Source organism: Durotheca rogersii (genome assembly GCF_024521655.1).
Source record: "Durotheca rogersii strain YMJ 92031201 chromosome Unknown GGS23scaffold_39, whole genome shotgun sequence".
NCBI lineage: Eukaryota > Fungi > Ascomycota > Sordariomycetes > Xylariales > Xylariaceae > Durotheca > Durotheca rogersii.
Window position 1 is genome coordinate 64,913 of NW_026251270.1, and position 12,135 is coordinate 77,047.

At 54.1% G+C, this 12,135-nt stretch overlaps 5 protein-coding genes across 5 annotated transcripts; 2 read left to right on the plus strand and 3 right to left on the minus strand.

Moving 5' to 3' along the window:
- On the minus strand, positions 1-2,079 carry GGS23DRAFT_345598 (cytochrome P450). Its single transcript, XM_051513089.1, has 3 exons — positions 1,698-2,079; positions 874-1,641; positions 1-808 (listed from the first exon to the last, which is right to left on the minus strand). Exons 1-3 carry the CDS (start codon positions 1,982-1,984, stop codon positions 175-177), a joined length of 1,689 nt encoding a protein of 562 aa, XP_051367660.1. The 5' UTR covers positions 1,985-2,079; the 3' UTR covers positions 1-174.
- A 1,947-nt stretch (positions 2,080-4,026) lies between these two features.
- On the plus strand, positions 4,027-5,990 carry GGS23DRAFT_587733 (uncharacterized protein). The gene is made up of 2 exons (XM_051517503.1): positions 4,027-5,213; positions 5,280-5,990. The coding sequence occupies exons 1-2, from the start codon at positions 4,755-4,757 to the stop codon at positions 5,646-5,648; spliced, it is 828 nt and encodes a 275-aa protein (XP_051367661.1). The 5' UTR covers positions 4,027-4,754; the 3' UTR covers positions 5,649-5,990.
- Positions 5,969-7,295, minus strand: GGS23DRAFT_345709 (TIM-barrel-protein domain-containing protein). The gene has a single exon (XM_051513091.1). The coding sequence runs from the start codon at positions 7,121-7,123 to the stop codon at positions 6,290-6,292; it is 834 nt and encodes a 277-aa protein (XP_051367662.1). The 5' UTR covers positions 7,124-7,295; the 3' UTR covers positions 5,969-6,289.
- Position 7,296: 1 nt separating this feature from the next.
- GGS23DRAFT_345692 (uncharacterized protein) lies at positions 7,297-9,000 on the plus strand. Its single transcript, XM_051513090.1, has one exon. The coding sequence runs from the start codon at positions 7,591-7,593 to the stop codon at positions 8,857-8,859; it is 1,269 nt and encodes a 422-aa protein (XP_051367663.1). The 5' UTR covers positions 7,297-7,590; the 3' UTR covers positions 8,860-9,000.
- On the minus strand, positions 8,922-11,297 carry GGS23DRAFT_587736 (cytochrome P450). Its single transcript, XM_051517504.1, has 8 exons — positions 10,802-11,297; positions 10,427-10,748; positions 10,220-10,368; positions 10,047-10,162; positions 9,853-9,996; positions 9,544-9,791; positions 9,320-9,469; positions 8,922-9,262 (listed from the first exon to the last, which is right to left on the minus strand). Exons 1-8 carry the CDS (start codon positions 11,016-11,018, stop codon positions 9,031-9,033), a joined length of 1,578 nt encoding a protein of 525 aa, XP_051367664.1. The 5' UTR covers positions 11,019-11,297; the 3' UTR covers positions 8,922-9,030.
- Positions 11,298-12,135: the final 838 nt, after the last annotated feature.

The following is a 12,135-nucleotide window of genomic DNA, read 5'->3' on the forward strand; positions in this document are numbered from 1 at the left end:
AGAGTATTGTTTTCTCTCTACGCTTGGAACCACATCTGTGGGCGACTAGAACATAGGTGCCAATGTAACTCCATATAATGCCATAATATTGATTCGATCTTGTTAACGTTACAGCACTAACCACGCCGTCGAACTAGAAATCCCTAAGACCCTCATCCGGGTTATTTCCAGCGACTATGTCTTCCTCCTGATCCTGATCGGCACCTTGCGGTCTGGCGGCAAGGCGCCAAAGGGTGCGAATTTCTTATCGCACTTCACTCCACTGGTGTCCTTAACCGCTAGCTCAATGTCGTACCTCGAGAATAGGTAGGCATGGGTCACTAGAATCTCTATGATGGCGAGGTGGCGCCCAGGACACATGCGATCCCCTCCGCCGAAGGGAATCCACAGACCCGCCAGCCCCTCGGTGGAGTACTGCGGGCCTGAGTCGGTGTCGACGAGGAATCTCTCAGGGTCGAACTTGTCCAGGGGCACCTTGGACGTTCGCCCCGCCTGAGCCCAGGCCTCGGCGTTGAAGTGCACGCCATCAGTAGGCATCAGGACGAAGTCCTCCCGCGGGATCGTGTAGCCCGAAAATTTGACGTCTTGGAACTCCACCATGCGACTCACCAGAATCGAGACGCGCATGCGGAGGACCTCGGCACAGACTGACTGGAGGAGGGGCAGCTTGGCTAGCTCCTGGACGTCGATCGTCTTATCTGGGGCCACGCAGGTGGCCACCTCGGCCATCATGCGGGCGTTCAGCGCCGGGTCCCGAAGAGCTTCGAGGAGATACCAGAACGCAGTTGGTGCGGTGTTCCCGTTTGACCTGGCGCAGTTAGCGAATGAAGGCAATATTACTGCTGGGTTTGCGTATCATCGTCGAGCGCTTACCCGAACATCAAGCCCCAGTCCTCCTTCGCTCGGATATGTGCATCGAGCGGCTTCATCTTCAGCATGTACTGCAATCGTATCTTGACATACTTGCTCCCGAAGATGGGGTCCCAATCAGGGTCGTTCTCTCCGGTGTTGGTCCAGTCGCCGTTAGCAAAGGCGTACGTGTGCCACTTTTCGACGTATTCCAGCACGCGGTCCCGCTCTCTGAAGGCCTTGGGGATGAGCCACCGCGGCCAGCCCTGGAAGTACAGGGGGGCATTTTTCTTGGCCTCCCAGAAATGCTCCATCAATTTCGGGTTGAGCTCCAGGAACTTGGAGCCCATCATGGCCTCGATGTTAGCCCGGGCGAGAGTCACCTGCATTAAGCCGTAGAGGTCTGGATAGTCGACCCAGTCCTCTCCGATCTCCAGCAGCTCTACGCTTCGATGAAGCGTGTCCGCAAAGAGATCCGCCAGTGGCTTCAGGTACGGAGAAGCTAGGTACTTCTGAGCAGTGTGGGTTTGCTGGTAGAGAATTCTGTTCTCCTGGAGAGTTTTGCTCCCCTTCCGAGGCATCGCCGCCATCCCCGAGTCGTCGGCATCGTAAAATTCCAACACCTTGTCGGGGATATCTAGAAGATACTTGGCGGACCTCCTCGTGATCGACTTCGCGGACAAGAACCTCGAATTCTTGAAGACTGTCTCGATATGATTAGGGTTGGCGAGCAGGGTGAAATTAACCGGACCCGCCTTGAGTTGGAACGGCCGCTCCCAACCGAACTTCTTTCTACCTATCGTTAGTTATACAGCCCTGCTAGATGTTATCATAGTGAATGGACGTACATGATGCCGTACACGAACGCAGCAGGAGTAAACAAGATGTAGAAGGCATGGTAGATACCCGGAAGCCAATATGGGACCAGAGGAGCAACAGGCCGCTTCTCGTCTGGCTTAGTTGACAATGAGTATCTGAAGCTTAAGGTGGATGTTATCTTAGTGAACAGCGGGAACAGTAATAGCGACAACACGGCCAGTGTTGCCAGCGAGGTCGGGGGCCAGTCCTGGAGCGCATCGCTCCATCCAGACAAAGACTCCGCGGGGGGCCTCTCCTGGTGCTGGGAATAATTCATTGTCAATTACGCAAGCCACCACGAACTTGCTGCTTAGCGAGGACGACGCGGCACACCAGGTCCCCTGGAGGGTACCGAGGTCATTTTAACGCTCTACATGCTCTGCACTCCCAAGGTACCACCCACACCTTTCGCATCTATTCCGTGCATGGGTCCTGGTGCCGTACCCGAGGAGACGGCGTAATGGGTGATGGTACCACTCCGATGGTTGCATGTAAGCATGCGTCGAATCAGCCGTGTTCGATATACCGAAAGTACTCACCGTTCCTGGATTCTAGGAACGCCAGGACTACTGCAAAGACGGCACTGGCCCATGGACGTGGGTAAGTCGACTTTTGGGGGCGTATTGCGAAGACCCATATCCGGGTGATGCCTCCGAAAAAAGGACAGTCCCGTCAAAGGACGGAATCCCTGCCGCCCTAAAGATCCTACGGAGCGTCGACACTGGAAGGTGGCATTGGCATGCATGTGCACCACGGATCTTCGGATGAAAGAGCGGGCATCGGTTGGAAATGAATAAACGACACAGCTATTGGTAGATGGTAGGATTCCTATATCCTTGGTAATGGACCGATAGGGGATAGTTGCAATTGGCGAGACGGCTTGACGGCAAAGGCATACCAAAACCTAGTAAACTCATAGGATCATGCAAACGTGATGTACGCGTACACTGGAAACACTCAGATATCGCCTCGCCTGCCTGCTTACTGTTGTTTGGCCTACTACGACGCATAGAACCGCTGTTATTATCGTGGTTCGAGGACGTGTGATCAATGATAGTCTGGACTACGTAGCTAGATGCCTCGTAGGCATCGACTGTTGTCCAACTATTACAAGTTTAATGCTAGGATGCCCATGCGTTGCCTCACTCCAACCCATAGTTCCCCGCTTAGGTTCCAACATTCGTATCTCGGAACAACAAGAGGAGTTGCTAGTCCGCGAGATAAGAGCCCGCCAAACTACAAAAGGCCTGACAGCCACGAAGCCGGTCAACAAGCAGAAGTAGGTAACATAAGATTAACTCCTACTCGAGTTACCTATAATGAATCCTAGTTCCATAATACCCACAACGAACCACTCATTCACTTCATCACACTAACCTCGCCTCTTCCTTCTAGGATCCTCGAGTCGATAGCCTCGTGCAGAGTTTATCGTTCGATAGAGGAGCAAATTCTGATGAACCCCTATTCAAGTTTTAGTCCTTGCCACCAGAAATAAACGACGTGCTCATAAGATTTCGGGCCGCTGATTCCGGAAGCTTCGCCAATTTTGCTGTATTCTAGAGACAGGGTAGGAGGCGGGTTCCTCCAAGTCTCTACGCTATTAAGCTAGTGGGCGGAGATTAAGAGATGAAAGGGTTGTTCTTATTAAGATGGAGATAGTCAACTCATACCGTGTGAGGCTTGATACTTAGACATAGGACAGCGTACAGGTGATCATCCATGGACATGGCAACAGGCGTTGCTATAGCCGCACAACGATATCCGCTGCAACTTTTGCTTCAAGAGAAAATCGTTGTATTAAGAAAAAACTAAAAAATAATACCGTGGAGTGACGCTATGTGGTTATATACCCATTATCTTACAGGTTAACCTGCTGACGGCGAAGGTTTGCTTTAGCCGGCGCTTGCCCTGGGTACGCAACACTAGTAATTACCGGTTGTTTATAATGAGGAGCGCGGACATTCTAACCCGGGAACTATCGGTTTAGATTTGTCCGAGGTAAGGACTCTAGCCACAGATGACTTCCTTTCTACGAGCTCAAGGACTACCGACACAAGCTACTCTGGAGTCTCTCGTTGATTCCTCAGGCACTAAAGAAAGAACTGAGAGCTCCCTTATTACCTGTCACGTGAAAACGTAGACGACTGTGCTTCTTCGTTCGGATGTACACGCAGGGTTATAGCATAGGGGTATCTCAGTCGCGGCATTAAAACTCGTATCTACTCAGGTGTCTAGAGGGTTCACATACCAACCTGAAGAGTCACATCGTACATAAAAAATAAGGACTTAGGAGCCCTTGAGGCTAATCAATACGAAAAGGTTTATATTCATTTCCTGTCCTCCCCCTCCCCTTTCCCAAATGATGTCTCTTTAGTTCCATAGTGCAGACTCAAATTACGAATCAAGCCAAAACCCATAACTGCACAACATCGATACCCTCTGACGCTGATACGGGCGAATAGAATCACAGTTTAAATGCACTGCACTATAATAAATCCACTCTCGGTGAACGACTCAGAAGGCAAATCTTTCGGCAATGTGATATTCGTTAGACACACACGGTTACCAAGTGGTGGATGTTGCTCCGACATAGTTTCCGAGGGTTAGGACAGGATGTCGAATGCCGTAATCTAATACTGGAATAGCGAAGTATACAATGCCTCTATCAATCCGTGGTATGACATCAACGCCTAGGAGACAGGTACTGGTAGTCGGAATTTCTATGAAAGGCGGTTGGCTCCGACACCTTTCAGCTGCCTCCAGGGAGACTCGGCCTTGAGTCAGTCAAATACAAAGCACCGTGCCTAAACACACATAACACATCCGACTTCCGATAATTGCACCGTCGAAACTCGGCCGACATCGAAACGATGCTCGGCTTTAGCTCGGAGCCTGCTCGGATATAAGCTTACCACGTCCGCGGTGAGGAGAGGGTGCTCGAGAAACATGCCACAAGACATGGCCATATGGGCTGCGGAAGAAATGGGTTTAAATATAAGTCTGTACGTCGATTGACAATCGACAGCATCTGACCTCAATGCAAGCAAATGTCGCTACGTCGCGCGCTTGTTCTCCGCCGCCCGTTGACCTTTCGAACCGCCAGCACCACCGCCCGCACCACCGCCAGGATGAGCTCGGCGTCGTCGTCGGAGTCGTTGTCGTCGAAGAAGGAGGACCCCGGCTTCATGGAGGGCTTCCGACAGTGGAAGGCCATGGGCCAGGGCGGCAGCCCGCTCAACATGCGGGGGTACTTGTCTAGCCTCAGCGCCGAGAAAGCCATGGCCTTCGGCGCGGACGAGACCATCAAGCCGGGCTTCTACGACAACCCCGAGAAGCGCGCCACGGGATGGTCGCGAGCGACAGAGGAGCAGAAGGCGAACACGAGGAAGTCTTTCCTGAAAGAACCCCTCCCGGTGCGGCCGGGGCCGCGCGCGAGAGCGAAGCGCTTCGTGTACCCGCAGCGAGAGAGGAACGCGGACGTGCCCCAAGACCCCGCGGTAAAAGAGGTATGACCGGTCTTAATTTCCCCGGTGCAGAATTCGTGATGTTTTTTTTATTCTGATCGTCTTCAGGCGTACTTGGCAGCCTACGAGAAGCTCGGCGAAACCAACGCCGAGTTCACCACATGGGCGACCTCGGCCCTGGAGAAGCATGGGCGGGCGCTGTTCCTCAAGCCTCACATGCCTGTGACGCCGCTGGCCCGGCCGGCGGAGCGGGAGATCGGCCACATACACGGCACCGACCTGTCCGGCCACGTCACGCTGTCGTTCGCCGACGCCGAGGAGGTCATCTCCAAGGGCTGGGGCGAGCGCCACCGCATGAGCGGCACCAGCTGGATCCATCTCGGGTACACCATGCTCTACGTGCCCAACACCGTCGAGGAGACGGCCATTTACGCCAAGATATTCCAGGCAGCAGTCGACTACATGAAGAGCGGCTGAACCCGGTCTTGCGTTGGGCAATGCGCCCGACGTGGCGCCGACTTGGCGTAAGGATAGGAAAGGGGTTGTGTGCAGACTTGAGCCCAAAATAGCAAAATGTCACCCCTGCGATGTTTCCCTGGGTAGAAGACTACTTCTTGGGAGAAGATGGAGTGTTGATATCATGGATATGTCCAGCCTTGCGCGGGCTTGGGCGTTGTAAATAGACAGACGATGCGTGCATAGCACCCCTAGGGGTCAGATCTCAATCTCCACACAGCTTTACAGAGGACACTCTATAATAGCATGGTAGCATGATAGACAATAGGGCTGGTCCTAAATACGACATTACGAAGTGTGATCAAGCACGGAATGCGTGTCTACCTTGGAATTGCTGTGTCCTGATTGCTTGTCTATGCGCTTGGTCTATTTGACGAACTCGCTGACGATGCAGTACTGCTGAGTTCCGACGGGCGCGTCGCATATTATTCTTGAACCTAGCGCAGTTTGATCAAGGAGCCGACGAAGTCTCGAATTGTGCCCTCGGCCTATGTATGTAATCGAGTTCCTCGGGAGAAGCGCGATGCTAGAAGACTCCCTAGTCGTCGAGAACGACTCCCCATTCCTATCCTCCACAACGCGGTGTGTCTGACCCCAGTATATCACGGGATACGAATATCCTTAAACTTCTTCATGTTCTCCGCTATGGCGGTCTCGACCGGGATGCGCTCCATGCTGCTCGCTCCGAAGAACCCGTGCACGCCCTTCGTTCGCGAGAGGACGTACTCGGCGTCGCCGACCTCGGCGATGGGCCCGCCGTGGCACAAGACGATCACGTCCCCCCGGGCCTTGACGGCGGCGTCTCGGATGTCCTGGATCAGGCTCACGCACTCGTCGAGGGTCTTGTCCGTCTTCGCGCCGATGCCCTGGCTCGCGGTGAGACCCATGTGAGCGACGACGATGTCAGCGCCGGCGTCGGCCATGCGTACGGCCTGGTCGACGTCAAAGACGTAGGGCGACGTGACGAGGCCCATCTCGGAGGCGAGGCGGATCATGTCGACCTCGAGGCCGTAGCCCATGCCGGTCTCCTCGAGGTTCGCGCGGAAGACGCCGTCGACGAGCCCGACGGTCGGGAAGTTCTGGACGCCGCTGAAGCCCAGCGCGCGCAGCTGGCCCAGGAACTGCCGCATGTCGCGGAACGGGTCGGTACCGCACACGCCCGCCAACACCGGCGTGTCGCGCACCACCGGCAGCACCTCCCGCGCCATGTCCACCACGATCGCGTTCGCGTCGCCGTACGGCATCAGCCCGGCCAGCGACCCGCGTCCCGCCATCCGGAAGCGCCCCGAGTTGTAGATGATGATGAGGTCGGCCCCGCCCGCCTCGACGAACTTGGCCGACAGCCCGATGCCCGCGCCCGCGCCTACTACGGGGCGACCGGTGGAAATGACGTGCCGAAGTCGCTGGAGGACTTCTTGACGGGGTATTGGCGCCATGGGGGATCTCGAGGCCCTGGGGTTGTGCGATGTGCGATGTGCGACAGCACTATAAGTACTACCTCGTCCTACTTAAGTACCTAGTAGGAAGCTCGCCCTTGTCAGCGACCGGCTGGTTGCGTATTTTGCTACGTGTTCGACACCGTGTTGTTAGTTGTAACGTGTACGCAGTCTGTGGGAAGCCGATCGCCGGGATTGTTCGCAACCAACCGCTATATAGGTATGCATACATGATTTGTCCGTCATACGTTCTTAGCTAAGTCGTCTCTCGTCCTCCCCCTCCCCACCTCGTCTCGGTCTCCCTTTCGCCGTTCATCGCTTGCTCTACTTGCCATCCCCGGATCCCGCCGTTGAGGGGTAGCGGGGAGGCGACTATGCCTTGTCCCCAAATCGTCTATGAGGAAGAGACAGCGTAATTAAGAGCAGATCGACTACCCGAGAGATCCCATTCTGTAACGTAGCTGACCATGGCCCCCTCGAGCATCTCTATCGCTGCAATCGGCACTCTCGACACTAAGCTCGTCCAGTATCTCTACCTGCGGTCACAGATCCTTCGACATGAGCCCTTGGCAAGCGTCATTTTAATTGATGCGGGCCGGTCCGCCAGCGATCATGAAGCCGTGTCCGTGTCGCAGGCCGAGGTGGTCGAAGCTAGCGGATACCAAGGCGGCGACAGTGCCCTAAAATCACTTCCGCGAGGGGAGCTCGTCAAGACCTTGATTGACGGGAGTATCGCCGTAGTCCGACGCCTTTATGAGCGTGGGGAAATTCACGCCATCATCGGCCTCGGCGGGTCTGGCGGTACTAGCATCGCATCCGCCGCCATGCGCCAACTCCCCTTAACATTCCCCAAGCTGATCGTATCTACGGTCGCCTCCGGCGATACCAGCTCCTATGTCGCGGAGACGGATATCACTATGATGTACAGTATAGTGGATATCGCGGGGCTCAACGAGGTACTAACGCCCGTGATTGATAACGCCGCCGCTGCGATCGTGGGCATGGCCAAGGCGTACGCTGCAAGAATCAGCAGTGTCCCGACGAGCCCGCAGAAAAGGGGTGTTGGCGCCACGATGTTCGGGGTTACTACGAAGGGGGTAGATGCCGCGCGAACGTGGCTAGAGAGCGAAGGATTCGAGGTCTATGTGTTTCACGCGACCGGCGCGGGCGGGCGCGCGATGGAACGGCTCGCCCAGGAAGGCCGTCTGCACGGAGTCATGGACATGACCACTACTGAACTGGCCGACGAGCTGGTCGGCGGCGTCTTCAGCGCCGGCAAGAGTCGGCTGACAGGTGTAGCAAAAGCAGGCATACCTCAGATCGTCAGCGTCGGCGCTTTGGACATGGTGAACTTCGGGCCGAGAGAGACTCTGCCTAGGCAGTTCGAGGGGAGGAACATCTACGTGCACAACCCATCGGTTACTCTAGTCCGCACGACGGAGCAGGAATGCACTGAACTCGGGAACAGGGTGGCGCGGAGGCTCAGAGAGAACAGTATCAGGCCGGAATTGACCGAGGTATGGCTTCCTCTGAAGGGCACCAGCGCCATCGCCGTCGAGGGCCAAAAGTTTCACGACACGGCCGCCGATAAAGCGCTCTTCGCGGCCATCAAAAAGGGGCTTGACGGAAGCGCAATTAAAGTAGTGGAAGTGGACTCCGACATAAACGACGCAAAGTGGTCCGAGGGCCTGGCTCGCAGGCTCAAGGAGCTGATAGAGCAGAAGAACGGGGCATAAAGCGCAGAACAATCACCCAATGCAGCTGGTCTGCGTGTGGACTGTAAGCAGGGGCAGGGGGAATTTCATGTAATATCCTGAGAATGTCTCGCTATCGTTAATTCATGGTGAAATACTGGCCATCATAATACACTTCGTAACGAGCGGATATTAATCTCCAGGCTTTTCCATTCATTGAGCCTTTGCAACCGCCTCGGCCAGAAGCCACCGTGCCCTTTCGGACCTTGGCTTGAATACAACGTCAAGCTTTCCTGGATGGCTCGAGAGGCCGGTGCTGAACGTGATGGTCTGCTCGGTTGGCTTCCCGTCCGGTCCCAGGGGCTTGGATATGTCGGTCGTAGCTATGAGAGTCGCCATCATAATCCACACAGATGCCTGGGCTAGGTGGCGTCCGACACACACCCTAGATCCCTTGGTTAGAGATACGCGATCGTATTCATCGTGGAGACTAGGATCTCACCTGCGACCGAAGCCGAATGGCCCCACGAGGAAAGGCTCTCCGTCCCCTCCCTCTTCCTTCGGGGTGTATCGGTCCGGGTTGAATTTCTCGGGGTTCTTATACACGTTCGTGTCCCTGGACATGGCATATGCGTTATAGTAGACAAATGTTCTAGTGCATGATTAATCAGTTAACAGGGCTAGGTACTAGCAAGTGTATGAGGGGACGCTGCATCTGTCACAGACCCTTTGGGGATGAACATTCCCTCATATACGTCGTCCTTCAGAGACCTATGGGGTATGCCGATGGGTGACAGGGGGCGCCACCTCGAAGTCTCTTCTACCAGGTAGTCGATATAGCGCAACTTCGGTCTGTCGTCAAAGGTAGGCAACCTATCCGTTCCTACTACTCTGTCGATTTCCGCCCTCGCCTTCTCGAAGACCCCTGGGTTAAGCATCACGTTCAAAATAGCAACCGTCGTCGTGCCGAAGGTCTGCTAAATAGGGTCAGTAGGCATAATAATTTTGAGTCCGAGGAAACGGTAGGTATCTGACTGTATTCGATCCCGCGATAAAAACGGCACCGGATGCACCTTGTATGTCTTTAAGCGTAAATTCGTTCGGGAGTCCTTTCTCTTCGTTATCCTTGTGTTTAGCGAGGAGCGAATATGCAAATGATGGGTTGGCCGTCCCTTCGTCCTGCGGTCTTGTCAGCGATGCCAACATGGGACGGCTCTACTAAAGCTCACGAATTCCTTCTTAACGGCTGAGAACGGTATATCATGCAAGTTCCTAATTGCCCATCCCCACTTTCGCGCATGTTGTAGGCTCTTGGAGAAGTTGAGGAACTCAGGGGTATATCGGACTTCAATGTCGTTAGCAGCGCATTATCTACATGGTATCGTTCTAATGGCGGACGAACATATCGGGAGGTAGTCAACCAGAGCAGTTCCCGCGTTTCCGCCGCCTCCCGTGGCAAAATTGGCATCCGAGGCAATCTTGATATAAGGGTCATCATCAGATCGTACGGTGACGCCGAATCCGATGCGAAGTACTATGGCCGACGCAAACCTATGCGCCATGTTAGAAGCGAAGTTCCGAGTCAGGGAGGGTGTGGTCCCTGGCTCACCGTCGTAGCGAATGGTCCCAGTTATCCGGGCGGGCAAATATCCTCAACACCGCCTGTCTCGCTTCGTCTAGCTGGATGGGCCGGTAGTTCGCGATAGCCGTCTTGGTGAATCCGGTTTGCAGTGCTGAGCGATGCAAGCGGAACCTCGGGCCGTAACGGAGGAAAGTCAAGGTAAGGCCCCATCCCATAACCTCGAACAGCACGAACCGAGGCCGATCCTGATAGTTGGCGCCGCGTTTGTCGAGGATCTCATTGGCGACCTTTTGCGTGTTGAGGACAACAACGTGATGGCCCAACACATTGAAGTAAACGATGTCCGACTCTGCGATCATGGCTTAGCACCCACTTAACTAACGAGCCAACCCAGGTACTCACTGTACTGCTTCGCATACTCCATATGCTTCAGGTGGGCATTTTCCAACGGTAAACTTCTAATGTGGCCTAGGATCGGCTCAGCCGGAGGGGACGGAGGAAGAGGGTACGGGAACCGCCAGTACCAACTCTTCAATGCCCAGTAAACGAGGAAACTAATGAAAGCGATGATCACCCCCAGCTGCGCGGGCGAATCGACGACGGACGTAATGGCATCCATATTTCACAGCTTCTCAAGTGCTCCTAGATTGGATGACTACCCCTCCAATGCGCGACTGACTGAGCGTCAGAGCAAATTCGGTAGTACTCGGCTGACGATCACTTTTGTCGACTGCCGTATGTGCTTAGCACAACCCAGGCGATCCCTGATCCTCGGGGTTGGGGGTGAGTCGCCAGTTTTGGTTTTGATTGATGGGCAGTGGAATTCTAGGGATAGGATGACATCCCCCACATGCTGGCGCCTCATGGTGAGATGAAGTAGAGAAGGGTCTCACTTGGTGTCGCTGTCGAATTGCTCTCGAATTGCCTGCCGGAGCCCCTGACGTTCGGACCTGACAAAACCCCACCAACAAATGGCTGGGCGCCCCTGACTGGTCCGACGAATTCGTCGCAATCCTCACCTTGTGCAGCATCATTAGCAGACATAATTCCACGGATACGGTTCTGTGACTATGCATAATTATGTGATAATCGAGTGTCTGAGGCTACGGGTAGGAATGGTGAGAGCAAGCCACGGGCAACCTCTTTCGTGGAGAGAGGACCGAATGGCTGGTGAAGTTTGATAGGCAATATTGTAACACAACGCAATAGACCACTTGCTGTATTATGAGGTGCCCTGGCCTAACGTAGGGTTGAGCTTACATCGCCACGAGCCGTGGATACTTGAACTCTCATATTTAGCAGTGTAGGCTTATACCAATACTATACACAGCTACCTTCGCGGCAATTTCGCCGAGGAAGTAACCCTCAGCCTAACGACGATACGGAATTAGCTCTCGACGATCTGTAGTTAAGAAAGTATCATGGATGCAATTTAGGTGACTTGTATTGTTGTCGAACCTATTATTACGCCCGTCTTCGTAGTCTTGAAGACATAGTGAGGACGTAATAATTGTCGATATGCACAGCTGATACTCGTAGACAATGGATACGTTATGAGAAGTCATGTTGATGATTACTGTCACTGGTGGCTTTTCCCGGATATTCCGTAGGATATTTCCAATCGTATGATATATACTTGGTAATAAGCAGCCCATATAGTGCTGCCGCAGATACATCTTAATTGCCAGACTATTCTATTCGCTATCTCGGCGTTACCTGGACACTACGCTCATAGA

What these genes read in the sequence shown, in the direction of transcription:
- GGS23DRAFT_345598 (XM_051513089.1), bottom strand. Translation starts at nt 1,984, where the DNA reads ATGAATTATTCCCAGCACCAGGAGAGGCCCCCCGCGGAGTCTTTGTCT. An exon ending in GCGTTCGTGTACGGCATCAT is followed by an intron (nt 1,642 to 1,697) that starts GTACGTCCATTC and finishes AACGATAGGTAG; the next exon opens with AAAGAAGTTCGGTTGGGAGC. An exon ending in GACTGGGGCTTGATGTTCGG is followed by an intron (nt 809 to 873) that starts GTAAGCGCTCGA and finishes TAACTGCGCCAG; the next exon opens with GTCAAACGGGAACACCGCAC.
- GGS23DRAFT_587733 (XM_051517503.1), top strand. Translation starts at nt 4,755, where the DNA reads ATGTCGCTACGTCGCGCGCTTGTTCTCCGCCGCCCGTTGACCTTTCGA. An exon ending in AAGACCCCGCGGTAAAAGAG is followed by an intron (nt 5,214 to 5,279) that starts GTATGACCGGTC and finishes GATCGTCTTCAG; the next exon opens with GCGTACTTGGCAGCCTACGA.
- GGS23DRAFT_345709 (XM_051513091.1), bottom strand. Translation starts at nt 7,123, where the DNA reads ATGGCGCCAATACCCCGTCAAGAAGTCCTCCAGCGACTTCGGCACGTC.
- GGS23DRAFT_345692 (XM_051513090.1), top strand. Translation starts at nt 7,591, where the DNA reads ATGGCCCCCTCGAGCATCTCTATCGCTGCAATCGGCACTCTCGACACT.
- GGS23DRAFT_587736 (XM_051517504.1), bottom strand. Translation starts at nt 11,018, where the DNA reads ATGGATGCCATTACGTCCGTCGTCGATTCGCCCGCGCAGCTGGGGGTG. An exon ending in GGTTGACTACCTCCCGATAT is followed by an intron (nt 10,163 to 10,219) that starts GTTCGTCCGCCA and finishes ACGACATTGAAG; the next exon opens with TCCGATATACCCCTGAGTTC. An exon ending in CCATTCGGCTTCGGTCGCAG is followed by an intron (nt 9,263 to 9,319) that starts GTGAGATCCTAG and finishes CAAGGGATCTAG; the next exon opens with GGTGTGTGTCGGACGCCACC.